This window comes from Physella acuta, unplaced genomic scaffold, assembly GCF_028476545.2.
Source record: "Physella acuta isolate Inbredline_101_S28 unplaced genomic scaffold, ASM2847654v3 ptg001396l, whole genome shotgun sequence".
Taxonomy (NCBI): Eukaryota; Metazoa; Mollusca; class Gastropoda; family Physidae; genus Physella; species Physella acuta.
Genome location: NW_026732911.1, coordinates 41,355 through 67,392, shown reverse-complemented (window position 1 = coordinate 67,392; position 26,038 = coordinate 41,355). Strand labels below are relative to the sequence as shown.

The 26,038-nt window shown below is 35.1% G+C and overlaps 2 protein-coding genes across 3 annotated transcripts; both read left to right on the top strand.

The window, feature by feature from the left end:
- The first annotated feature begins 11,172 nt into the window (after positions 1-11,172).
- Positions 11,173-12,889, top strand: LOC131927395 (uncharacterized). The gene is made up of 2 exons (XM_059283104.1): positions 11,173-11,211; positions 12,162-12,889. The coding sequence occupies exon 2, from the start codon at positions 12,212-12,214 to the stop codon at positions 12,812-12,814; it is 603 nt and encodes a 200-aa protein (XP_059139087.1). The 5' UTR covers positions 11,173-11,211; positions 12,162-12,211; the 3' UTR covers positions 12,815-12,889.
- Positions 12,890-17,335: 4,446 nt separating this feature from the next.
- LOC131927394 (uncharacterized) lies at positions 17,336-25,315 on the top strand. Of its 2 annotated transcripts, none has more exons than XM_059283103.1 (7): positions 17,336-17,632; positions 18,193-18,483; positions 19,180-19,503; positions 22,326-22,451; positions 22,833-22,857; positions 23,463-23,506; positions 24,185-25,315. In XM_059283103.1, the coding sequence occupies exons 1-7, from the start codon at positions 17,572-17,574 to the stop codon at positions 24,793-24,795; spliced, it is 1,482 nt and encodes a 493-aa protein (XP_059139086.1). In that variant the 5' UTR covers positions 17,336-17,571; the 3' UTR covers positions 24,796-25,315. The 2 variants fall into 2 exon arrangements, with proteins under 2 accessions (XP_059139086.1, XP_059139085.1); XM_059283102.1 differs by having other exon boundaries at positions 24,182-25,315.
- The last annotated feature ends 723 nt before the right edge of the window (positions 25,316-26,038 follow it).

The window sequence follows — 26,038 nt, the reverse complement described above, 5'->3', positions numbered from 1 at the left end:
GGCAATCTAGACGAAGCCTCGTCAATCTTATTCTCCCAACATCTACCCTATAAAAAAACCTCTCCCTTTTAATGATACATTACAATCATTAATCAAACACAATGTGGTATTATTCATCAAGTACAAAATAATTGTAAAAATAATCTCTCTCCTAAAATTTCACTTAGTAAGAGCGTGTAAGGAGTGGTTTATCATTAATCTATCTAAGACAGAGCTTTGTTTTTTTTCCAGGGAATTTCTGACGCAGCAAGCACTTAAAATTCGCTATAGCCACTGTCTCGCGAATAGAATATTTTATACGTTTATAATATAAGTCAACCGTAAAAAGTATAGAATGTTTATTAAATATTTAAAAAAATTAGGTATTATGTTATTAGGATAAACGTGGTAATAAAACCATTTTTGGACTTAAACATTTAATGCATTGGGTTTCTACTTTCTCGTATTTATAGAGAAAGTATTGTAATAGTGCAAAAAATCAAAATCGAGATTTTAACAAATGTCGACGTTTTACACTTTATTTTTGGTTTTTCAAGAGCCTGTAACTTGAATTCTATTTCAGATAAATAAACAAAATTTTACATATATGATAAAGATATAATTCTCTGCCTTCTGTCGAATTCTTTTGAAAATTTCAAAGTAGAAAAAGTACCACTTCCGGTTATCGGAAGTCGCTCAAAAGTTTATACGGATCTACGATTTTGATAAAATACTTATATATGAAATTTCAACCTAGCTGTAACGGTACTCACGTTATCGTGTTTACACACACACAGACAGACACACAGACACACACAGACATACGGACAAGATTGCAAAATTATGTTTTTCCGTATCAGTGAGGTGTAAAACGTCGAGATTTGTAAAAATCTCGATTTTTTTTTCACGATTACAAGACTTTCCCTATTTTTCGTATATACGAGAAAGTAATAATGTTTATATCCCGAGTTGCCACCCCCCCCCCCCCTTTAGTGTTATATAGATCTAACTATATTCGAGAAAGTTTAGGGGAGATCACTCCCATTTTATTTAAAATTATGTTCGGTAATTAAACCAATTCTTTATTTAAAAAAAAAAAAAAGAGAATAATTAACATCGTCTTCTAGCTGTAGTGGAGAAAAAAGAAAGAAATCATGCAGACCGATTCGTTAGCATACATTATAAATAACTCACATGCGCAGTTAAATAATATTACTAGAACACTAATATTTTAGGTGGCAGACACGATAATTTCAAAACATATTGAACCGGAACTATTTATAAAACAATTAGTAAAATATGGCATTTACCTCGGAAAGGTATTGGTTTACTACAACATTTTCCCCATCGGCTTGGTGGATTGAGAGGGTTTGGACTTTTAAGTAGAGCAAAATTAATTTCGGATTAAAAAAAATATTATAAATATTATAAGCAACCGGAATGTATGTTGAGTACAATGAGACACTTCAGATCAAACATGTTTCCCTTTCAAACATCTATATCTATGATTATTATTGTGTTCTCTCTATAAAATAAAACGGGAGTGATCTCCCCTAAACTTTTTAGATAACACTTTAAGCAACTTTAGTGAAGTCTTACTTACTTTTAAATAGAATAGAATCTCGAAAAAGAACTGAGCATCAAATCAACAGCTATTAATCTGTGTATAACAGTAGGGAACATTAGTACTTTATAAAGAAAGACAGAGGAATCAAGTTAAAAATAAAATCATATACTTTTTTTGAGAAATCGAAAAGAGGGTAAAGTACTACTTCTGGTCACCGGAAATTATTAAAATGTGTCAGGAAATAGAGAATTAGATCTTCCACATAATATATATGAAATTTCTTCTATCTAACTGAAAAAGTACAAAACCAAAAGTAGAATGAGTTCCACTCCCGGTTATTGAAATCGCCGACAAGTTGATTCAGAACTACAAATTCGCTATCATACTTATATATGAAATTTCGTCATCCTAGCTGTAACGGTACTCAAGTTAGTGTGTTCACAGACAGACAGACACACACAGGCACAAACACACACATACATACAGACAAGATTGCAAAATTAAGTTTTTTTTCGACTCTGGGAGGTGTATAACGTCGAGATTTATGAAAATGTCGATTTCGATTTTTTTTACACTATTACAATACTTCCACTATACTCCGTATACAAGAAAGTAAAAACAACTCATATTAAGCACATTTAGTGTAATCTTCAGCGCACACTATTTTGACTGCGGATACCACAATTACGAAAACGGAAATAGAGAAGTTGTAGGCCCTACTTATGAAATGCTTTGGTAATGTGGCTACATTTGGTTTTCAATTCATTACATGTTAACCAATATCATATTTTATGACTATTTGTCATTGCCTTTACATTTTTTTTGACAGAAAGTGATTGTTTTCCATCCCATTGAAACGTTAATGTTACAAATTAATTAAAAAATCATATTTTAACATAATCTTGTGGATTATCACTTCTTATTTTTTAATGTCATTTTATTTTGACTAACACAAAATTATTTTATACGATTTTTTTTTACCAAATGTAATTAAATTTTCTTTAAAATTCAATTTTTTACCAAATATAAAATTTCTAAAATCATATTTTATCCTCATTTTATGTTGTTTATATATCCATAGTAATGTTTTATATTTAAACATTTAATTTTAACCCTAAATCATGATTTTAACATGCATTTTTAATTCAATGCCATTATTTTTGCATTTGATTTTAAACGTTTACTTTTTCCCCTTAGTATTCAACCAATACTTAGCAATTTTCAACATTAATGTGCCATAGTATTATTGTTACATTCATTTTAAAATTAATTCATGGTTCAGAAAAAAGTGTTGAGAAGGTAAAAAGCAAAACATAATGAAAACCTAATAGAAGAGACCAAATTAGGGACTCCGTGAGAAAGTTAATTTTTTTAAAGAATCAAGACATAAAAACTATTCGATTATATCCACTGAACCACCCCTATACCTTTGGGACATAGTGGTTTGCTTTCACTAAACAGTTTTAAAATATTACATATTTATAGGCCCTATATAATTTAAAAAACTTTCAACTCGTTTTTCTCAAAAGTATAAAATTACTGTTATTCCACTTCAGAACTTTTTTCACCGAGTCCTTGTTAGCAATGCAACGGAAACAAAGTATTCTAATTACCAGAACATTAAGCTGCTATTATTAATTACTGTCACGATTTCGGTTATTAGACTCGCATGTTGTCAATTAGTCAGAAAGCCCTTTCTTAAAAAAAAATAGCATTCAATTTCACGGAAAAGGGAGCAGTATTCACTTAATGTAATATTACCAGAAAATGTATAATTGTTATATTATTTTCAACAAAGGCAACATTAAAAGTACATTTAGATACATGTTAGAACAAGATGTACAAAAAGTATTATTATCTCACGATCTCAACATAAGTAGCTTTCTAAAATTAGTACTAAAAAGTTGCTGAGTAGAGTATAGGGGGCTCATGTTCAGGGTTAAGGTCATATGACTGCGTCAGCTTTAAGCTTTATTTTAGGGTGCTCATGTGGAATGACACGTAGATTTCATTATAAATACGAGGGCAGTCTGTTGGTCCTGACCAAATGGCCAGATATAGCTAGTTATGGTACTGACTTACAAACATAAGTTCTCTTTGAAAAGTGAAACAAATACATAGCCGTTAACAGTCTAATATGTGGTGACTATTGCTTCAACTTTATATGCATACAATATTAGAACAAAAATGCTTGGTTTTGCATATCTGCATTACATTACTCTAATAACATTAGTTATGTTCCATATAGGTAAGTTATAATTAGAACATTTTTTTTGGTTAATAGATTCCTAACTGTATAAATCAAAAAGCTTACCTTTAAGCTTACAGCTCACAATACAAAGTGAATATTATTAATATAATTATATTTTATGTTAAACATTTTTTCATGTGTAAAACATATAAAAGCAAACCGTTATTTCAAGAAAAATTATATGTATCTATAAATATGTACACATATGTATAATTTATCAAACACTATACAATTCAGGTGAAGCGAAAATCAACTCTTTCACAATAAACCAGTCAATAAACCAAACAGTGTACATCAAGATAGGTGAGCCTGTGACATTTTATTGTAACGTTAGCCATGAAAGCACGGACGCTGTAATTCGTATTAGAGACGAGTCAAGGGAAGTGCTAGTACAAGCAACAAATACGACAATGTTAACATTGGAACGTCAGTCCGCGGAATGCAAAGACTCGGGGAATTACTCTTGTGAAGTCTCCAGAAATGAAGAAGTTGTCTCTGAGATAAATGTGTACCTGCTGGTGGTAAAATGTAAGTACTTGCATACATGTGTTGGAGGTCATGAAAGTTAGTGCAACACTTGTCTTTAAAACTTTTTTTTTAGTTTGATTTTTACCGACCTGTATTTTAAAGTTTTCCATGAGATATTAATTACCGGATAAGTACCTGAATTCTTCAAAATATTGAAGAGTGTTACGGGTCATTTTTAGGTCAGGTTTGAATAGTCCAGAATTTAGGGGAGTGCGTTTGTGAGTTGAGTTTAACCCCGTGTGATTGCGTATTATTACCGCAAGGTCGAACGTGTGTATAAAAAAACGATGTGAAGGATTGTGAGAGGTTTTTTTTATGTCGTTAGCTAGTTTGACGAAGATTGTAACGTGTGGGAGTTGTGTTAAGCGATATGACAGCGTAGGGGTAAAAAGCATGGTGTAGTCTTTGATGAAGTTATTTAATTCAACATTAACAGTTAGCATAATTTAACCTTGGTTCCAATGTCTCCAAGACAATCAGGAAGAATTATGTGAAGAGTCAGATGTTTTTCATGTAACAGGTTCATGGTAGAATTGTTACCCTAACGTTGAATGTGCGTAATGCTGACCATACAGCACAGCATATACAATATTACTGCAAAATATGGGATATATATGGTATCAGGGGCGGAACTACAGTGCCGCCAGACCCCGCAAATGTGGGGAGGCCCTGGCAGTTTAGGGGCTCACAGCCGACCTTAATTTTATATATATATATATATATATATATATATATATATATATATATATATATATATATATATATGGGGGCCAATTTTTTTTTTTTTGCGGGGTGGCCCTTTTTTTCTAGTTCCGCCAATGTATGGTATCAACCCTAACTATAGTTGGTCAGAATGAGTAACTAACTTTGTTGTGCATGTTCTTTAACTGCATACAGTTTTGATTTAAATATTAATATACTTGATACTTGATTGTATTTAATTCATATTTGTTTAGGCAATCCTATAGTTTGCCTATCACCGATATCACCGAAGCAGTTAAACGAACGAATTGGAGGGAATCTGACCATTCCTATCTGTGTAATAACACACTCAGATGCCTTCAATGGATTAAAGTTGCATCTGAATGGAGAAGAGATCAGTCAAGATAAAGCCAACAGAATCAGCTACACCGTGGAAAAGTTCCCCCAGTCCGAGATCCATTACATTGTGCGAGTTTTCATTGCCAGGATTCTGCCGGACCAAAAAGCAATCTTATCAATTGTATCGACCTCATCGCTTTATAATATCACTCCATATACTTTACAACTGAATTTAGATCGTGAGTAATTTACTCCTTAGTTTGGTAGATATTTTGCATCATCATTTTTTCCTGATCACGCCCAGGACACAGGGGGCAAATGAAGAAGTGCTTATGTGTTCTCAGATAACTCAGCGTAGTGTTGTCAGCACTATTTCTAGTTTTTTTGTTATCCCAAACGTGGGTTAGGTACCCATTTGAGCTGGGTTGACATAGGGACGTCCTATAGAATTGTACCAACATTTGAACTCGAGACTTTCGGGTTAGCAGTCTAGCACTCTATTGCTAGGCCACACCTTCGCATTTTATTTTTCATAACGAATCCGATACTGGGCTAGAGGTCATAGATCGGTCAATGAATTAATGACCTCATAGTCTTACCAGGTGCCAGGTAACAACAACAGGTCTTATCTACTTGCAACAGTACGAATTTCAGGTCATTTTCCCGGGGTATTCCGTGTATACAGCATAAAAAGCGAAAACTGTTATAGCAAGATATATAATATATCTAAAACTATATTATATGTGTCTAATTTATAATGGAATTCATGTTATTCAGGTGAACCAAAAATTATCTCTTTCACAATAAACCAGTCCACAAACAGAACAGTGTACGTCACGAAAGATAAGCCTGTAATAGTTTATTGTAACGTTAGCGATGAAATCACGGACGCTGAAATACGTATTAAATACGAGTCAAGGACAGAGCTAGTACGAGCAACAAATACGACACTGTTAACTTTTAAACGGAAGACCGCAAACTGTGAAGAATCGGGGAATTACTCTTGTCATGTCTCCAGAAATGGACAAGTTGTCGCTGAGATAAATGTGTACCTGTTGGTGGTTAAATGTAAGTACTCGCTGTTTCATACATGTTTGGAGAGCACTTACGTTTAAGCCAACATTCTTTACTTTCATTTTTACCGCTCTATATTTTTAATTTTTCTATGAGATCTTTGTCAATTGGGTACCATACTCCAAAGTATGGATGAGCATAATTAAACATTGGCTCTTTAAGTCCCCAAAGACATAGGGGAAGCAATTTGAGAAGAGCCAGAAGCTGCCTATTTCAGTTACAACGCCTGCTTCCACCCCTCACCATGCTCATTCATCATGCACACACACTCTCCACTGAGTCTGAGAGCAATATAAAAGTGTAGTACCTATTCAAATTTGTATGGGGATAATCTGACTAAACTATCTCTCGTTATTCCATCGTAACTAAAATATGGGATTTACATTATCTCTCCTAAAAATATGTGGTCAGAAATAGTAACTCACTTAACTCCGCGTGTTCTTTAACAACATGACGTTTTGATTTAGATATTAATTTACTTGAAAATAATTTGTTCCTATTTGTTAAGGTGACACTATCATTTGCAAGTCACGGGAATCGCCGAAAAATTTAAATGCACGAATTGGAGGGAATCTGACCATTCCTATCTGTGTAATAGCACACTCAGATGCCTTCAATGGATTAAAGTTACATCTGAATGGAGAAGAGATCAGTCAAGATAAAGCCAACAGAATCAGCTACACCGTGGAGAAGTTCCCCCAGTCCGAGATCCATTACATTGTGCGAGTTTTCATTGCCAGGATTCTGCCGGACCAAAAAGAAATCTTATCAATTGTAGCGACTTCATCGAATTATAATATCACTCCATATACTTTACAACTCAATTTAACCCGTGAGTAATTTACTCTTTAATTTGGTAGATCTTTTGCTTCGTCATATTTCCTTGTTTGTGTTATAGACACATGGGGCAGAAGATGTAGAGTTTATCTGGTTCTTAGAACTGGGCATAGTGTGGTCAGCACAATGCTCAGCCGTTTTTTTGTTTTTCCTAACGTGAGTTAGATATCCATCAGAGCTGGGTGGAATCAAGGACGTTCAACTGTCTTGAACCCGGAATCGAACTCAAGACTTTTGGTTAAGCTGTCTAGCTCGTTACCGCTAGACCACGACACCTATCAAACATTAAATAGTCATCACGAATCTATTATCGGGCTAGAGGACTAGGCCTATGATTGAACGGCCTCATAGTCTTACCAGGTGCCTGGTTACAACAACAATTCTTTTTTAATTTTACGGGGGCGAGGGGAGTGGGGGGGGGGGGGCTGCACAGCGATATCACACACTCCCTTACCAAACCACGTCCACCGTCATACCTTGTCCAGTTGAAATATAAAACATGTTATATTTATATAGAAAAAAAAACAAATACTATAACCATTGTACGAAAAGACCCGGAAGTTTTCAGCGCCCCCCTCCCCCCCCCCCTAAGCCTGGACGACAAACTAGGCGTGATATACATACGTTTCTAGCTCAACGCTCGCGTGCACTGTGAACTTCTCGAGAGCGAGAAAAACATCAATTCTGCGATTATTTCTTTTTTTTTTACTGTATTACGCCCTTTAAAATAAATCATCGTTTTATAAACCAAAGCTGCATACATTAGATTGTTATAAGAGACACGTTATCAGATACGACAGGCTTTAAGCGACGAAGACCTCCAACACAGCCGAGGTCTAAAGCTTTAAGTAGTGCTTGAGTTAGTAGGTTCTTTGCAAAAGATGTATCCAGATTATTTAATGGCGCTCATCTTGAATTAACGATTTGAAAATACATGAAATCATATTAATAGCAACAATAGGAGAGAATATTTTTTGTAAAGAACCTGCCTTGACCCAAATATTACAACATGCATCGTATCCTGACAAGGAACTAGCAAATTAAAATAAGAGAATACAAAATATCATGGCCTATATCTTGCGACTATACAAAACGCCATAGACTAGATCTTGCGATTATACAATATATCATAACCTAGAACAATGGCGTAGCTAGGGGAGGGCGGATGGGGCGGCTGCCCGGGCGCCGACCCTAAGGGGCGCCAAAAGGAGTAGAGAAATTAATTTAAAAGCTGAAGCATTGCAATATATACATTGAAACTTACGAAAATAAACGACTACAAGACTTTACACTGATTCAACTGTTTTCTGTATCAACCATAAAAAATGTTAAGGTATAATAACTGGTAAGAAGCACCACAAACCTTTCCAACAGATGGGAGAGTACGCTTTTTTCAGACAGGAGTATAAATATAGAAAGAGGAGGGAGGGGGCGCAAAAATGATAGTCCGCCCCGGGCGCCGGAATAGATCGCTACGCCTCAGACCTAGAACATGCGACTAAAGGAACGGAGTACGATATTTCATAATTATGCTTTTAGAATTAAAATGGCTACCGGTTACTACTTCTTTATTTGAAATTGACTTTGGTTTTCAACTAAAGATGACAATGGGTCATGATTTAGATTTTAGATTAAATAAACGTCGGCAGGTCATGACTTTGTTCTTCTGACTAAAAAGTGACGAAGGTCATGATTTAGAGCAAGGTTATTACACGTTGGACATACATTCAAAGCATTGTCGAGCAGATGTTCAAGTGAGCACTTGAGATAACGGCGCCTCCTTATATGAGTGCATGTAATACCAGTGTCCACTTGTACTTGTTCTACCAGTGTCCTACACGGCTTGTCCTACCAGTGTCCTACACGGCTTGTCCTACCAGTGTCCTACAAGGCTTGTCCTACCAGTGTCCTACAAGGCTTGTACTACCAGTGTCCTACAAGGCTTGTACTACCAGTGTCCTACAAGGCTTGTACTACCTGTGTCCTACAAGGCTTGTACTACCAGTGTCCTACAAGGCTTGTACTACCAGTGTCCTACAAGGCTTGTACTACCAGTGTCCTACAAGGCTTGTACTACCAGTGTCCTACAAGGCTTGTACTACCAGTGTCCTACAAGGCTTGTACTACCAGTGTCCTACAAGGCTTGTACTACCAGTGTCCTACAAGGCTTGTACTACCAGTGTCCTACAAGGCTTGTACTACCAGTGTCCTACAAGGCTTGTACTACCAGTGTCCTACAAGGCTTGTACTACCAGTGTCCTACAAGGCTTGTACTACCAGTGTCCTACAAGGCTTGTACTAACAGTGTCCTACAAGGCTTGTACTACCAGTGTCCTACACGGCTTGTCTTACCAGTGAAAAAAGGCCTTCGTGCCTACTATCGTTACCGTAGTTGAATAAATAAATAAATAAGTGTCCTGCAACGATTGTCATGATTGTCCCAATCTACTTGTTCTAGAAGTGTCTACATGAGCTTTTCCAACCAGAGTCCTACAATGCTTATCATACCAGTGTCCTAATGTGCTTGTTTTATAAGTGTTCACGTGTGCTTGTCCTAACGGTGCTGCTATTATCTTGTCCTAAGATTTTGTTAAACGACAGCTTTTGATTTTCAAGCAATTTCACTTATAGTACTGTCATATTATATCGGGGTTTATGTGAGCGGGAGGAGGGGGGGGGGTTAACTAATATAGTAAAAGGTTAGTGATGAGTGCAAAACACTGCACACACACACACACATAGATGTATATATATATATATATATATATATATATATATATATATATATATATATATATATATATATATACATATATATATATATATATATATATATATACATATATATATATATATATATATATATATATATATATATATATATATATATATATATATATATGATGCTTATAAACCTACATGAATTATATACCTAATCATTGTCTTCAGAAGACGGATCACTTCCTGATACTGATCCATTTCCCCTGCACATTTTACTTGTTGGGATATTCGCCCCAGTGGTTCTCATCGCTTTGACAACAGCCTTCATCTGCTACAGACGTCGTGGTTTAAAAGGTAGGCATACAATAAGCGAACAGCGATATTTCTATATAAGAATACATCACGACTTTTAAACCAAAGTTGTCATGTATTGAAATCAAGTTACGTTTAGCCATATGTAAATGCAATACACATTTGAGCATGAGCTCATTTAATTTATTTTTTTTTCATATTGTTTTCAACATACAGCAAGACAAGGGGAATTAAAAGATCGGTAAGTTTTGTTATTTGCTATTAAGTTTTAAGTTCGATTTTGCAAATTTGCTTTTTTCTTAAAATTCACAAATTAATCAGACCAGCTTTATTTTCAATGATAAAAATCACTACAAGTGAGTTTAATATAGATTATATAGGGTTATATTTTAGGTGGTGTTAGGTTAATTTAGTCATATTTAAAAAAAAAAACAACAAAGAGCATTATGTCAATTCATAAATATGAACTTTGAAACTATTATTGCGCAAAAACACGTTTTAGTTGACTTGATCCGTAATTTATTCTGTGAAATTCTCTGACATTTTTTAACCTACTAGTAACTAGTGCAATCAATTATAATAATTAAAAACTTAATAAAAGTCACGAAATACGGACCATTCCTATTCTCCGTAAACAAAAACAAAACAAAAATAAAACCACAATCTATTCTAATAATAAATCACAATCATGAGATATATTGTATATACAATGCCGCATTTCATTCGACACAATGGCTTATTTTGTTCTGATTGTTATGTTATACATAGATATCTGTATTTCTAGTTACGAAATTAATACTGTCAAACACAATGAATTTTCTTTGTGTTAATTAGGTTTTATCATTGTAACATTTCAGTGGGCGCCTAGGATTGCAAAACAACAACCGTAGAGGACATGATCGTATGTACAGATACATCTGTATATATTTATTAATTGCAAAAAAACAGATTCTAATCTCTCACTTTACTGTAGGCATACAATATATCGGTTAATTAAATTCCTGTCATTAGTATTGACGTGTATACATTTAAATAGTTGGATTTAGATTTCATTCGGGTATGATTACCACCCCCTTTTTTTCCAAGGTATATATATATATATATATATATATATATATATATATATATATATATATATATATATATATATATATATATTTATATATATAAAATTCATCAGATTTTCTTTAAGATATAACGATTGATTGATTATATAAAGAGGTGTTCATATGTTTATTGACCTTGTGATGAAATGATGTTGTAGTCTGCACTAATTCTAACTTGAGGCAGGTACCCATTAGGGCTGGGTGCACTCAATGGGATCCGAACTCGAGACTCATGACCGTCTCACAAATAATACCCTCTATTTTATCTTTGGAACGATGGCTCATTTATCCGTTTACATTCTACGCCAATCGCTAAGTTTCTTTGAATGTGTTATGTTAACAGTGTAATGTTTGTACACTTTTCAACACTTTTATTAAAAAACATGCTGAGGTTCAATAATTACTGGCACGTGATCGGAAGTGATTTGTGAGTGGAGCTTCAGCTTACACATCGAACGACAACATTCACAATGAAAGATGGGACCATTTTTGTCATTCTTCATTGTCTTACATTCTGTTAACAGAAGTTTTTTATAAGAATAAAAAAATTAATTCAAATCTCGTTATTAATTATTAGAGGTTGGTCTATATCCGACTTAGACCAAGTCAATGAAACACGCGAAATACACTCATAGGGGCGGGGGAGGTTAACAGGTGATTCTTAATACTCCCCTATTAGAAATTTGCTTGTAAAAGTTTATTTTGTTAAAGCTTTAATTTTTTTTCTTTTCCCCTCAACTATAAGACGTAGATCACGACGGATACATCTCAATAGATGACGTCATAAACCAGGTGATGACCCCCACCAACACAGATGCCGTCTCGGCTAATGACGTCGACCCCGTCAACACCCTCGAACCTTCCGGAACTGTCGAAGTTACCCGTACCCGTACCGTACCCGCCCTACCCCCAAGACCATCGACTCAACAGGTCGTTAATTTTGAGTCTATTTTACATGATCTATCCATGTTCGATATTGATGAAAATATAACGGAAAACGGCAATGAGGGGAGAGATGATAATCGTGATAAAGAAAATGAATTGACGGGCTACGGGGGAAACAGAATAAATTTACATCGCAATGAAAGCGTTGGAGTTAGAAATACTACAACAGCTAGTGTTGACGGGATGGGTTGCGTTGAAATTAACGCCACAAAACCAAAAGTCAATAAAACAGAGAGAGGAGAATATATTGAAGACACTTACCTCGTTCCAATAACTTCTGCATACGCTGTTAAAATTTCTTCATCCCAGGGACATTTTCAAGAGGGAGAATTTAGACACAGAGTTTTTGCAAATTTAGAACACAATTCTGATGGCCATAATACAGAAGAGGTATTAAGTGCTGATGATGAGAAAAATAATTATTTTCTTCCGGTTCTGTTTAATAAGTTTTAAAACTTTCACCATTACGTTATATTACTTTACTTTGCTTCAAGTAACAACTTCGGATTCTGTCCTACGCTTACACTATTTTCACTCATGATGTTTCAAATAAGAACTTTTGCTTAATAAAGAACTACTGCAGCTCTATTCAACGTAGTTTTATAGTTTTTAATTACCGTCTAAAAATATAACTGTAATAAACTTTGAAAATTGCATGAATGGTTTTTAAAATAACTAACTGGTAAGCATCTTGGGCTGAGATAAGTATGTCCAATATCCGAAATGCTAAGTGTGGTTGATAATCCATATTCATTTCATGTCATATTCTAATTATCCTATTTCTAATTGCATATTTGTATGTGTTTTATGTATGTGTTAACACAAGGATTCAAACTTCCAATTTCCTTAACTATTCGATATAAAACACTTGGTGAAGTAAAATTGTTGAGTAATAATGGCGCGATATATATGCAACCCAATGTTTTGCAATGATAACATAAGGGATTTAGAAACCTACAATCGTGATACCTGTTCTAAAAATAAGAAAACCCAGGAACAAAGTCGATAGCTATCGCCCAATAAGTTTAACAAGCTGCGTTTGTAAACTGATGGAAAGAGTAGTAAACAACAGACTGACCTGGTTTCTAGAATCGAACAATCTACTAGCAGACGAACAGGCAGGCTTCAAGAAGTGCAGATCTACTGAAGACCAAATCACCTTCATTTCTCAGGAAATGGAAGATGGCTTTCAAGAAAAAAAACCAACCTCAATAGTGTGGGTCGACTTTGAAAAAGCCTTTGACAAGGTTTGGGAGCAAGGCCTAATTCTAAAGCTAATAAACCATCAAGTATCTCATAACATGCTAAACTGGATAAAAGGTTACCTAAGCAACCGAAAAGCATCAGTCTCCATGCAAGGAAAAAGAAGTCACACTGTAACTATAAAAAATGGAGTCCCTCAAGGAGGAGTCTTGTCTCCTACTCTCTTCCTCATTTATATAAATGACTTAAATGAAAACATCCCAAGGAGAGTAAAACGAAGCATGTTTGCAGACGACCTTTCACTAATCAGCACAGAGGAATATATTGGTACCTCAAAATTTCGTCTTCAAGAAACACTTGACAAGCTCGGCAAATGAACCAAAAACTGGGGCTTATCCATCAATACCAAGAAAACAACTTATTCAATCTTCACCTTATCAATTAAACATAAAAAAATGAAACTTACCCTAGAAAACCAAGAGTTAGAAAAAAATGACCACCCCAAATACCTAGGAGGCACTTTTGACACTCGACTTACCTGGAGAAAACAAATAGAAAGCACACAAAGTAATGGGATCAAAAGACTTAAACTAATGAGGAAACTGTCAGGAACAGACTGGGGAGCAAATCACCTCATCCTGAAAAAAACCTACACCAGCTATGTGAGACCTACGTTAGAATATGGTGCTTCGGCTTGGGGCTCAGCAGCAAAAACAAATATTAGCAAAATTGACAAAGTTCAGAACATTGGTTTGAGAATAATGACAGGAGCCATGAAAACAACACCCATAAAAGCTATGGAGGAAATAGCCGCTCTTAGCTCAATAGAAGAAATATACACAAAGCTAGAGGCACTGGAAAACCATAACCTAAAACAAAAACTCCAGAAACCCAGTCCATCAACCAGACTACAAAGAACAAGTTTCATCAAAGAAGCAAAGAATCTGAAAAAGAAATATGAAATCGAAAATATCATTCCTGAAGCAATAAAAACTCAAAACCTCTCCCCGCCTTGGATCTCCCACTGTCACTTAACCATTATTGACTCAATAGACACCATAGGAAAAAAATCTGACTATGATCTAGAAGAACTTAAGAAAATAACAAATAAACACATTAAGGATCAGTACCCCAGCAATACCTGGATTAGAGTTTTCACAGATGGCTCAGCTGAAGATGCCACAAAAAATGGCGGGGCTGGCATCCTTATTGAATGGCCAAGCGGAGAAAGCCTGGAAAAGGCAATAGCCACAGGCAGCCTATCCGACAATTGTAGGGCAGAAAAAGAAGCTTTAGAACACGCAGCAAACCTCCTGTCAGAACACCCTGAATCACCGAATAGTCAGATTGTATTTCTTACAGATGCCAAATCAGTCCTGCAATCCCTACAAAATCCAGAGTCCTATATTCAAACACTTATGACAGCACTAGAGAGGCTAAAAAATACCTGCAGCAGAATTGTGCTGCAGTGGATCCCGGGCCATTGCCAGATCCAGGGTAACGAGATCGCAGACCAGCTGGCAAAAATTGGGGGAAAGAAACCACAACCGGAAATTTCGCTACACCCAAAAGAAATAAAAAGAATAATAAAAAACAAACAAACGCAAATGTGGTCTGTCACACACCCTCACTACATTAAAGACGACGGCTATTATAATTTAACACGAAAACAACAATACATAATCTTTCGACTTAGAACAGGCCACAACAGACTAAATCAACACATGCACAGAAAACTGAAGGTTGAGTGTAGCGAAATGTGCCCTTGTGGCAAGGCCCCGGAAAACACGGAGCACGTACTCCAAGAATGTACTCTGTATAGCCAGGCAAGAGTCAGACACTGGCCCCAGCCCACCCCACTCAGGGAAAAATTATATGGGGCACCTGACAAACTGGAGACCACAGTCCGGTTTGTCCACGAAGTTGGACTTGTTGTCTGAATCCTCCACCATATTCAAAATTAAGAACGAAGAAGAAGAAGAAGAAGAAACCTACATAGTTCTAGATTTATGTATAGAATCCTTACTAATATATTTTCTTAAAGTAAACTTTTCCCCCACCTTCAATGCACTTGCAATATTTATGTTATTGATTCTTCAAATATTACATTCCTGAATTTTGTTACGGTTTACTTTTAAAAAAAAATGTTTTTTTATTCGGCTACTATAAGTGCAAGTTTGACAAAAATACATTTTTAAATCCATGTCAGCAATATTGATTGCAGGCTTCTCGTCGCTCAGTCGTGTCCTTTGTAATACTGATGGAAATTTCCTCAAACACTGCTAATTATTACTTTTTAACATGTTCTGGTTATTCTCAATACTTGAAACGGCAACAAACAACATTATGTTTTTCTGTAATTCTTTTAATGTTCTGTCTGCTTATAAAATAAAGAGGGAGTGATCTCCCCTAAACTATCTCAAATATATTATAACGAGCCGACCCGCTGCGTATCATACGCCGCTATTTAGTTGTTTTTTTTTCTACTTTTCAGTAATTTATAATTTGTGAATTCAACAGTACCAATGCTGCCATTGAAAATATTTGCTTAAAAACACTACCCCCCCCCCCACGTGAAAGCAGCCTCCTCTTAGTTACCTCCTCTAAGTTTAAAATCGTTTCAAACTCAATTATCTGCCCCTAATAGCCGTCACCAAACCCGTCTCTATGATGGTAAAATGTAAACAGAGTGAACACCGCTCACCAGATCATGTGGGGGTGGGGTGGGGGTGGTAGTGGTAGTGATAGTGATAGAGAGGAAGAGAGGGGACTGCAAAGGCGCGCTTGCAGCTTGTTTTCTAACTGATCCCAGAAGAGAATTATATATATAGATGTTAATGGCAGCTCAAGTGAAGTCGGGATATAGAGATTTAAAAAAAAAATCAATTTTCACATTAATAAATTCTTAAAATAGAATAAAATCTCCGAGGGAAAAAAAGTTGCACACCAAATGAACAGCAAATAATCATGTGTATGAGGCACATGAGTTCTTTATAAAATAATACAGAGTAATTTAAGTTGAAATTAGAATCATATAGGTATTTTTTTTTGAGAAATCAAAAATTGGGTAATTTACTAGTTTCGGTCAACGAAAATTACTCAAAATGTGTTAGGAAACAGAAAATTTGACCTTCTGCATATATATGAAATTTCTTCTATCTAACTGAAACAGTACTTATGTTTTCGGCTTTTGAAAACCCAATTGTAGAATAAGTTCCACTTCCAGTTACTGGAAATTGCTGAGAAGTTAATTTAGAACTACAAATTTGATATAATACTTAAATAATACTTACATATACAATTTCGCCATCCTGGCTGTAATGTACTTAAAGTATCGTGTTCACAAACAGACACACAGAAACACATTATATATACAGACATATATACAGACATTATATATACAGACACACAGATATACAGACAAGATTGCAAAATTAAGTTGTTCTCACTCGAGATGTCAATTATTCAGAATGCCCTTTCTTTAAAAAAACATTCAAGTTCACGGAAAAGGGTGCGGTATTCACTCAATGTAATATCACCAGAAAATATACAACTCTTATAAAGAAAAAAAAATAACTACATAGTATTTTGAATTGTCATTTTATTTGTTACAATGGCGACTTTCAAATTACATTTAGATACATTTTACAGCAAGACGTATAAAAAATATTATCTCACAATCTCAACATAAGTAGTCTTCTAAAATTAGTACTATAAAAAGTCGCGTAGCGGAGCGTAGTGGACTCACTTTGGGTGTTATAGTCACGTGACTACGTCAGCTTTAAGCCAACGTAATGGGTTGCCGATGCGGAAGGGCGGTAGATTTCATAACAAATTCAAGAGCTGCCCTGTTAGTCCTGACCAAATGGCCAGACTTATAGCTAGTTATGGAACTGACTTATAATCATAAGTTCTCTTTGAAAAGTGAAACAAGTAAATAGCCGTTAACAGCCTAATATGTGGTGACTGTTGCTTCGACTATATATGCATACAGTATTCGAACGAAAATGCTTGGTGTTGCATATCTGCATTACATTACTCTAATAACATTGGTAATGTTCCATACAGGTAAGTTACATTAATAACTTTGTTTTTTGTTCATTGATACCTAACAGTACAAGTTAAAAAGAGTACATGTAAGATTACAGCTCACAATACAAAGTGAATATTTTTAATATGATTATATTTTATATTGAAATTTTGTCCCCATGTGTACATATGATAATAGCGAACTTTATTCCAAGAAAAAGTATATATATACATATATATTTATATATATATATATATATACATATATATATATATATATATATATATATATATATATATATATATATATATATATATATATATATATATATATATACATATAAATAAATAAATAAATAAATAAATATATATATATATATATATATATATATATATATATATATATATATATATATATTATAAATATGTAGAAATATGTAAAATTTATCAAACACTATGTAATTTAGGTTTAATTCTTTCACAATACACCAGTTCATAAACCAATAAGACGCGTAGTGTTATAGCAAGATAAAAAAATTATATAATACTATCATAAATATATGTCTACTTTCTAATGCATTTAATTTGATATAATTCAGGTGAAGCGAAAATCAACTCTTTCACAATAAACCAGTCCACAAATCAAACAGTGTACATCAAGATAGGTGAGCCTGTGATATTTTATTGTAACGTTAGCCATGAAAGCACGGACGCTGTAATTCGTATTAGAGACGAGTCAAGGGAAGTGATAGTACAAGCAACAAATACGACACTGTTAACATTAGAACGTAAGACCGCGAACTGCCAAGAATCAGGGAATTACTCTTGTGATGTCTCCAGAAATGAAAAAGTTGTCTCTGAGATAAATGTGTACCTGTTGGTGGTAAAATGTAAGTATTTGCAATGTTTCTTTCATGTTTAGGGGAATATGGAGGCTAGTACAACACTTGTCTTTAAAGCCAACATCTTTGTAGTTACAATATTACTTATATTATACATTTTTTCATGCGATATTTGAAATAATATGTAGCTGACTTCTCCATAAAATGATGAGTGTTTCGCGTAGTTTATAGGTCTGGATAGAATAGTCATGAAGTTAGGGTCAGTGCGTCTATGAAACGAGTTTAACGTCGTTTGATTAGATATGGTTTCAACAATGTAGTATATATGTATAGAAGCGATGTTGACGATACTGAGGGTGGTTTTTATATGCTAATTTAGGAGTTGTTTACTGCTGAAAATAAAGGAATAAAAAGCATTGTATACTCTGATGAAGTTTGTATTTGACGTTACCAATGAACATAATTCAACAATGGTTGAGTCCTCAAAAAAGGATCAGGCGTTTAGTTGTAAAGAACCAAATGTTACCCATGTATCGGGTCCTCTCATAAAAGATAAGCGCAATTAGAGGCGTATTGCTGACAATACAATCCCTCCTTATACAATATTATTGTAAAGTATGGGATATATGTCATATACCCTAAATATCTTAAGCCAGAAAAACTCACTTTGCATAATTTATAACTGCATACAGTTTTGATTTAGATACTAATTTACTTGTTTATATTTAATCCATTTTTGTTAAGGTCAACCTCAAATTTGCCAAGCACAGGAATCACCGAAAAATGTTCACGCACGAATTGGAGGGAATCTCACTATTCCTATCTGTGTGATAGCAAACCCAGATATTTTTGATGGATTTAAGTTGCATTTTAATGGAAAAGAAATCACTGAAAACAGAGCTAGCCGGGTCAGCTACAGTGTTGAAAAGTACCCCCCGTCCGTGATCCATTACACGGTGCGAGTTTTCATTGCCAGGGTTCTGCCGGACGAAAATCAAATCTTAACAATTGCCGCTGATTCACGGCTTTATAGTATCACGCCGTATACGATAAAACTCAATTTAACCCGTGAGTACATTTGTTTTGGGTAGTTATTCTGCTGACTTGAACCCCGACTCCAACTCGAGACTTTTGGTTTAGCAGTTTAGCTCTATACCGCTAGGTTTAGCAGTTTAGCTATCTACCACTAGGTTTAGCTGTCTAGCTCTATACCGCTAGGTTTAATAGTCTAGCTCTCTACACCTAAGTTTAGGAGTGTAGCAGGTTTAGCAGTCTAGCTCTCTACCGCTAGGTTTAGCTCTATACCGCTAGGTTTAACAGTCTAGCTCTCTACCGCTAGGTTTACCAGTCTAGCTCTGTACCTCTAGGCTACGCCATCGCATGATATTTTGCATTACTCCTCACGAATTTGTTATCGCGATAGAGGCTTTAGATCGGCCAATGATTGAACATCTTTAGAATTTTACCAAGCGCCTGGTCATAACAGCAGATCATATCTACTTGCAACAGTATTTCTTTCAGGATTTTTTCCCGGCGGTGTGGGGGGGGGGGGGGCAGCGCCATAACACACTCCCTCTCCAGAGCACGTCCACCGTCATCTCTTGCCCGGTTGAAAGTTAGAAAATGTATGTATACTATAACCATTGTTCGAGACCCGGAAGTTTTCAGTGTATCCTTGCACCACCCTCCCGAAAGGAAATAAAATCTTGAATGACAATCTAGGCGTGATATACACACGTTTCTACCTCAACACTCTCGTGCTGTGTGCTTGTCTTAAGAGAATTCCTCGAGAGCTAACTACACATTCATTCTGCGCTTGTTTCTTTACTTTAACTGTATTACGCACTTTAGAATAAATCACATTTTTATGAACCAAAGCTGCATACATTAGATTGTTTAAGAGGCACGTTATCAGATACGACAGGCTTTAAGCGATGAACACATCCAACACAGCCAAAGCCTAAAGCTTTAAGTAGTGCTTGAGCTAGTAGGTTTTTTTTTTGCAAAAGATGTAGCCAGATTATGGCGTGCATCTTGGATTAGTTTAGGCTTAAGTAGCATCTTTCTAACCAGACGGCACATTGGGCTGATGATGTAGATTTCGTGTTCAGAGTTTCTATCAGAAATTTTTCTCCGTGGGGGGGGGGGGGACACATTTACGTAAAGTGGGAAATAATAAATAAATAATAAAATATTTGTTTCTATATGAAATATACTTTTTATATTTCGTTCAGGAAGAGATGCCTGAAAGAAACTCTGTTTCTCTACCCTCTGCACATGAAATAGACAGCACGGAGCCCGCTGTCTTCTTTACTTAGTGTCAGGCACCACTAATAAAACTTTGGGGAGTCTTGTGGGTCCGTGAATGGAATTCGGTACCAAACTCTCCGTCGTTAAGTATTAAGGAACGAGACACTACATGTGTGCATAAAGATCTTACAAGATCTTTTTATATCTTTTATTTAAGTGCTTGACTCCTATACGGGACGGCGTGCTCGAATGGTAGAGCGTTCGGCTGCTATGATTAAAGTCTCGAGTTCAGATCTCAGTTCGGGCTCGTGACTTAATTACATCACTGAGTCTATCAAGCTCTGATCGGTACCCGCCTCAAGCTAGAGAAACGAAGGGACCTAGGCATAATGCTAATACACCTATCCATTCACCTGCATTAATTGTCTTAGGTACGAAAGGGAAAGATTGTTACTTTTCTCCTAAGAAAATCTGTTACCTTGAGAAACATTTCAGCCGTATTTTAACATCTGTTCTGGGCTAGATTCAGAAACCCTTTTTTAACAACGTCATTAAGATGTCTACCAAGCAGACCATAACACCATATTTATAATTTGAAAATACATGTAATCACATCAAGAGCAACAATAGGAGAAAATATTTTAAAAAATAGAACCGCCCTTTTACAACAAATGATGGCGTTTTATCCTGACTAGGAACTAGAACATTTAAATCTAAGAATTCCAAATATAATGGCTTAGATCTTGCGACTCAACGAACTGGTTATGAGATTTCATGACCATAATTTTAGAACTAAAATGGCTCATGGTCACTACTTCTCTATTTGAAATTTGATTTTCGAACTAAATAATGGGGTCACGATCTAAATTTTAGAATATAACTGTCGACAGGTCACGACCTTATTCTTCTGATTTTAAAATGAATTTAGTCATGATTTAGAACAATGTTATTACACGCTGAACATACATTCAAAGCATTGTTAAGCAGATGTTTAAGTGAGCACTTGAGATAACGGCGCCTCTCCTCATATGAGTGTGTTTTTAATACCAGTCTCAACATGTGCTTATCCAACCAGTGTCCTACATAGGTTGTCCTATCAGTGTCCTACAATGTTTGTCCTACCAGTCTAACTAATGTGCTTGTCCTACCAGTGTCCTACTGTGCTTGGTCTTCAAGTATACACATGTGCATGTCCCCATGCGCTCATCCTATCAGTGTCATACAATGGTTGCCCCACTCTGCTAGTTATACATTTGTTCAAATGTGCCTATCAACACGTGCTTGTCCTACTAGAGTCCTAAGGGAGCAGCTATTATCTTGTCCTAAAATTTTGTTAAACGACAGCTGTTGCTTATCAAGCAATTTTACTTATTATAAATTCACATTATATCGTGGTTTAGACGAGCAGGGAAGGCGAGCTAATAATGCAAAGAGTTGGAGGTGACTGCACTCTTCGCACACACACAAATATATATGTATATATATATATATATATATATATATATATATATATATATATATATATATATATATATATATATTTATATACATATATATATATATGTGTATATATATATATATATATATATATATATATACTTATCAACCTATATAAATAATGTACATAATCATTATCTCAGGAGACGGATTACTTCCTGATACTGATCCATTTCCCCTGCACATTTTACTTGTTGGGATATTCGCCCCAGTGGTTCTCATAGCTTTGACAACAGCCTTTATCTGCCACAGACGACGTGGTTTAAAAGGTAGGCATACAATCAGCGAACGGCGATATTTCTATTTATGTTTTCCTGACAACTGTCTTTACGATTACAACCATCGTTACTCACAGAAACCCTTAATGCGAATCCAAAGCATATCTAAGTGAACGGTAAATAATGTAGCAATATTTCGAAACTTACAACCCTGAGTCCTTGTTATTTGTATATATATATATATATATATATATATATATATATATATATATATATATATATATATATATATGAGTGTGTGTGTGTGTGTGTGTGTTGCTAAACTAAATTAATTTTTTACATAAGCTACGTTAAAGCCTTATGTTTTCTGCATTGCATATATGATCATAAACTCATTGACACGATTTTTTTTTATTTCATCAAAACATACAGCAAGACAAAGTAAAAGCCAAGATCAGTAAGTTTTTTATATATTACTATATAGTTCGATTTTACAAAACGAGATTTTTAAATACCAAATTAATCTAAAACAATTGTATTTTTTGTGAAGAAAAAAATCACTACATAATACAATGCTGTAATATTATGCATATTTAATTTTCGGTCTTATTTTAGTTCTATGTTAGCCTAATTTAGCTGCAAAAAGTGCAAAGAACATTTTGTTTAGTCAGAAATAGGAACTTCTTTAATAATAAGTTCTTTAATAAAACACATTTTGTTTTTTACCCGATACCTACTTCACTTTGTGAAATTCTTTAACACTTTTTTAACCTACTAGCTCAACCTATTATTATAATTACGAACTATAAATTCACGATATATGAAACATTTCTCTTTTTCCCTAAACTGGTTTACACAATCTTTTCAAATAATAAACCATATCCCTACCCTTCATGTGATATATTGCGTATATAAGCCCTCATTTTATTAGACATGGGTAGCTGATTTCGTTCAGATTGCGTTTTAATACAGAAATATCTTGTTATATGTATTTTTAATACTGCAAAACACAATGACTATTCTTTATATTGATAAAGTTTTATCGTTTCACTTTTGTTTCAGTGGTGATCTAGGATTGCGAATCAGTTACCAAGGAGAACATGATCGTATGTATAGATATATCAGTATACATCTAATCCATCATGCTTAGTTAAATAAATTTCTGTCATTCGTATATATAGTTCTCTTCGTGGACACCACGACGCAAGCCGACTATTTAACCCTCTTCCCGCCCCCTCCCTCGCTCTCCAGGCTGGTGAGCTGTGGTTCACGCCAAATATTTACAACGGTAGAGCCGGATCAAATTTTTAGCGGCTTTTTGGGGCAGAAAGTTAAGTTTTTAAACGATTTGAAACTAAGGGGAGGTAACGAAGGGGAGGTTGCTTTCACAAGAGCTGGGAATAGGGGGGGGGGGGGAGATAATCGTCCTTCAAGTGCTGTAGTGTTTTAAAGGAATTACTTTCAGTCGTAACATTGGTAGTGTCGAATTCACAAATTACGAATCACTGAAAAGTAGAATAGAAAACAATTAAATAGCGGCGGTATTCTACTGGTGATCAATTGTTAGAGGTAAATATGTTTATTAATTATTAGACTCGTATTTGTCTATTTCAAGGAAACGCGCGAAACGCACGAGGAGGGGGGGGGGGGGTGGGGGTTTCTAGACGATTCCATTGACTGTCATTAGCATACCTAATATTCTCCATTAGAATTTTGAAATATACACGTATCTATTTTTAAAAAAAAAAACTTTAAATGTGTTATTTCATTTTCTCAACTAGAAGACTTGGATAACGATGGATACAACACAATCTATGACGTCATAGACACGGTGAAGACCAACACCAACACAGATGACGTCACCGCGGTCAACACCCTGAAACCTCCCGAATCTGCGGACGTTGCCCACACCGTGCCCGCCCTCCCCCCGAGGCCGCTAACACCACAGTTCGTCAATTTTGAGTCCAGTTTACATGATCTATCCATGTTCGATATTGATGAAACTATAACAGAAATCGGCAATGATAAACGGAAAGAAACGACGGGCTACGGAGGAAACAGAATAAATTTACATCGCGATGAAAGCGTTGGAGTTAGAAATACTACCACAGCCAATATTGACGGGACGGGTTGCGTTGAAATTAACGCCAAAAAACAAGAAGTCAATAAAACGGAGAGCGGAGAATATATTGACGACACTTACCTCGTTCCCGTAATTCCTGCATACGCTGTTAAAATTTCTTCACCCGAGGGACATTTTCAAGATGGAGAATTTAGACACAGAGTTTTTGCAAATTTAGAACATAATTCTAATGACCATAATACAGAAGAGGTATTAAGTGCTGAAGACGAGAAAAATAATTACTTTATTCCGGTTCTTTTTAATAAGTTTTAACACTTTCACTGTTTCTTGATATTACTTCACTTTGCTTTCAAGTAACAAGTGCGTATCCTGTCCTACGCTTACACTATTTTCGCTCATGATGTTTCTAATAAGAATTTTGCTTAATAAAGAACTTTTTCTCTTCTTCTTCTTCTTCGTTCTTAATTTTTGAATTATGGTGGAGGATTCAGACAACAAGTCCAAATAAAGAACAACTAACGTTCTGTTTTATGTATTTTTATAAGTCTTAAACAGCGTTTAGCAATATAACTGGAATAAACTTGAAAATCGCATGAATTGTTTATAAAATAACTAACTGGTAAGTATCTTGTGTTGATATAAGTATGTAAACTATCAAGAGACTAAGCACAATAGAGGCCCATTCATTGCCTGGATATCCCAAATGCTAAGTGTAGTTGATAATCCATATTCATTTTACGCCATATTCTGATTATCCTATTGCTAATTACATATTTGTATGTGTTTTATGTGTATTTTGAAATGTGTACATTGAATTAAAATAATTACATTATTTTGAGTTTTCTATAATTGCTTTACAAAAATGAAAAAAAAATTAGAATTTCTTTTACTCCTCCCCATCTCTCTCTCTCTCTCTCTCTCTCTCTCTCTCTTTCTCTCTCTCTCGTTCTCTCTCTTTCTCTCTCTCTCTCTCTATATATATATATATATATATTTATATATATATATATATGTATATATATGTATATATATATATGTATATATATGTATATATATATATATATATATATATATATATATATATATATATATATATATATATATATATATATATATATATATATATATATATATATATATATATATAAACTCAGGGACGTTTTACTGACCCCTATCCCAACTCGAGACTTGCAGGTAACAGCCATACCGCTCAGATGCGGAACTAGAAAAAGGGCCACCCCGAAAACAATTCTTTTTGGCCCCCCATATATCAGAGGCGTAGCGACCGTTCCCGGCACCCGGTGACAAACTTTCGATTTGCACCCCCCTCAAGCTTTCGTTTTGCACCCCCCCTCGCTACGCCTATGCCATATTTATATATTAAGATATATATATATATAAATTAAGGTCGGCTGTGGGCCCCTAAACTGCCTGGGCACCTCCCCCCCCCCGCATTGCGTGGTCTGGCGGCACTGTAGTTCCGCCCCTGCTATCGCTTAGGCCACGCCTATATAGGCCTATATAAACTACTTATATATTTATAACCTCTCAAAAA

Excerpts from the sequence above, each read along its gene's own strand:
- LOC131927395 (XM_059283104.1), top strand. The coding sequence starts at position 12,212 with ATGACCCCCACCAACACAGATGCCGTCTCGGCTAATGACGTCGACCCC.
- LOC131927394 (XM_059283102.1), top strand. The coding sequence starts at position 17,572 with ATGCTTGGTGTTGCATATCTGCATTACATTACTCTAATAACATTGGTA. Across the intron at positions 17,633-18,192 it reads ATTGGTAATGTTCCATACAG|GTGAAGCGAAAATCAACTCT; the intron begins GTAAGTTACATT and ends GATATAATTCAG. Across the intron at positions 22,858-23,462 it reads CAAAGTAAAAGCCAAGATCA|TGGTGATCTAGGATTGCGAA; the intron begins GTAAGTTTTTTA and ends CTTTTGTTTCAG.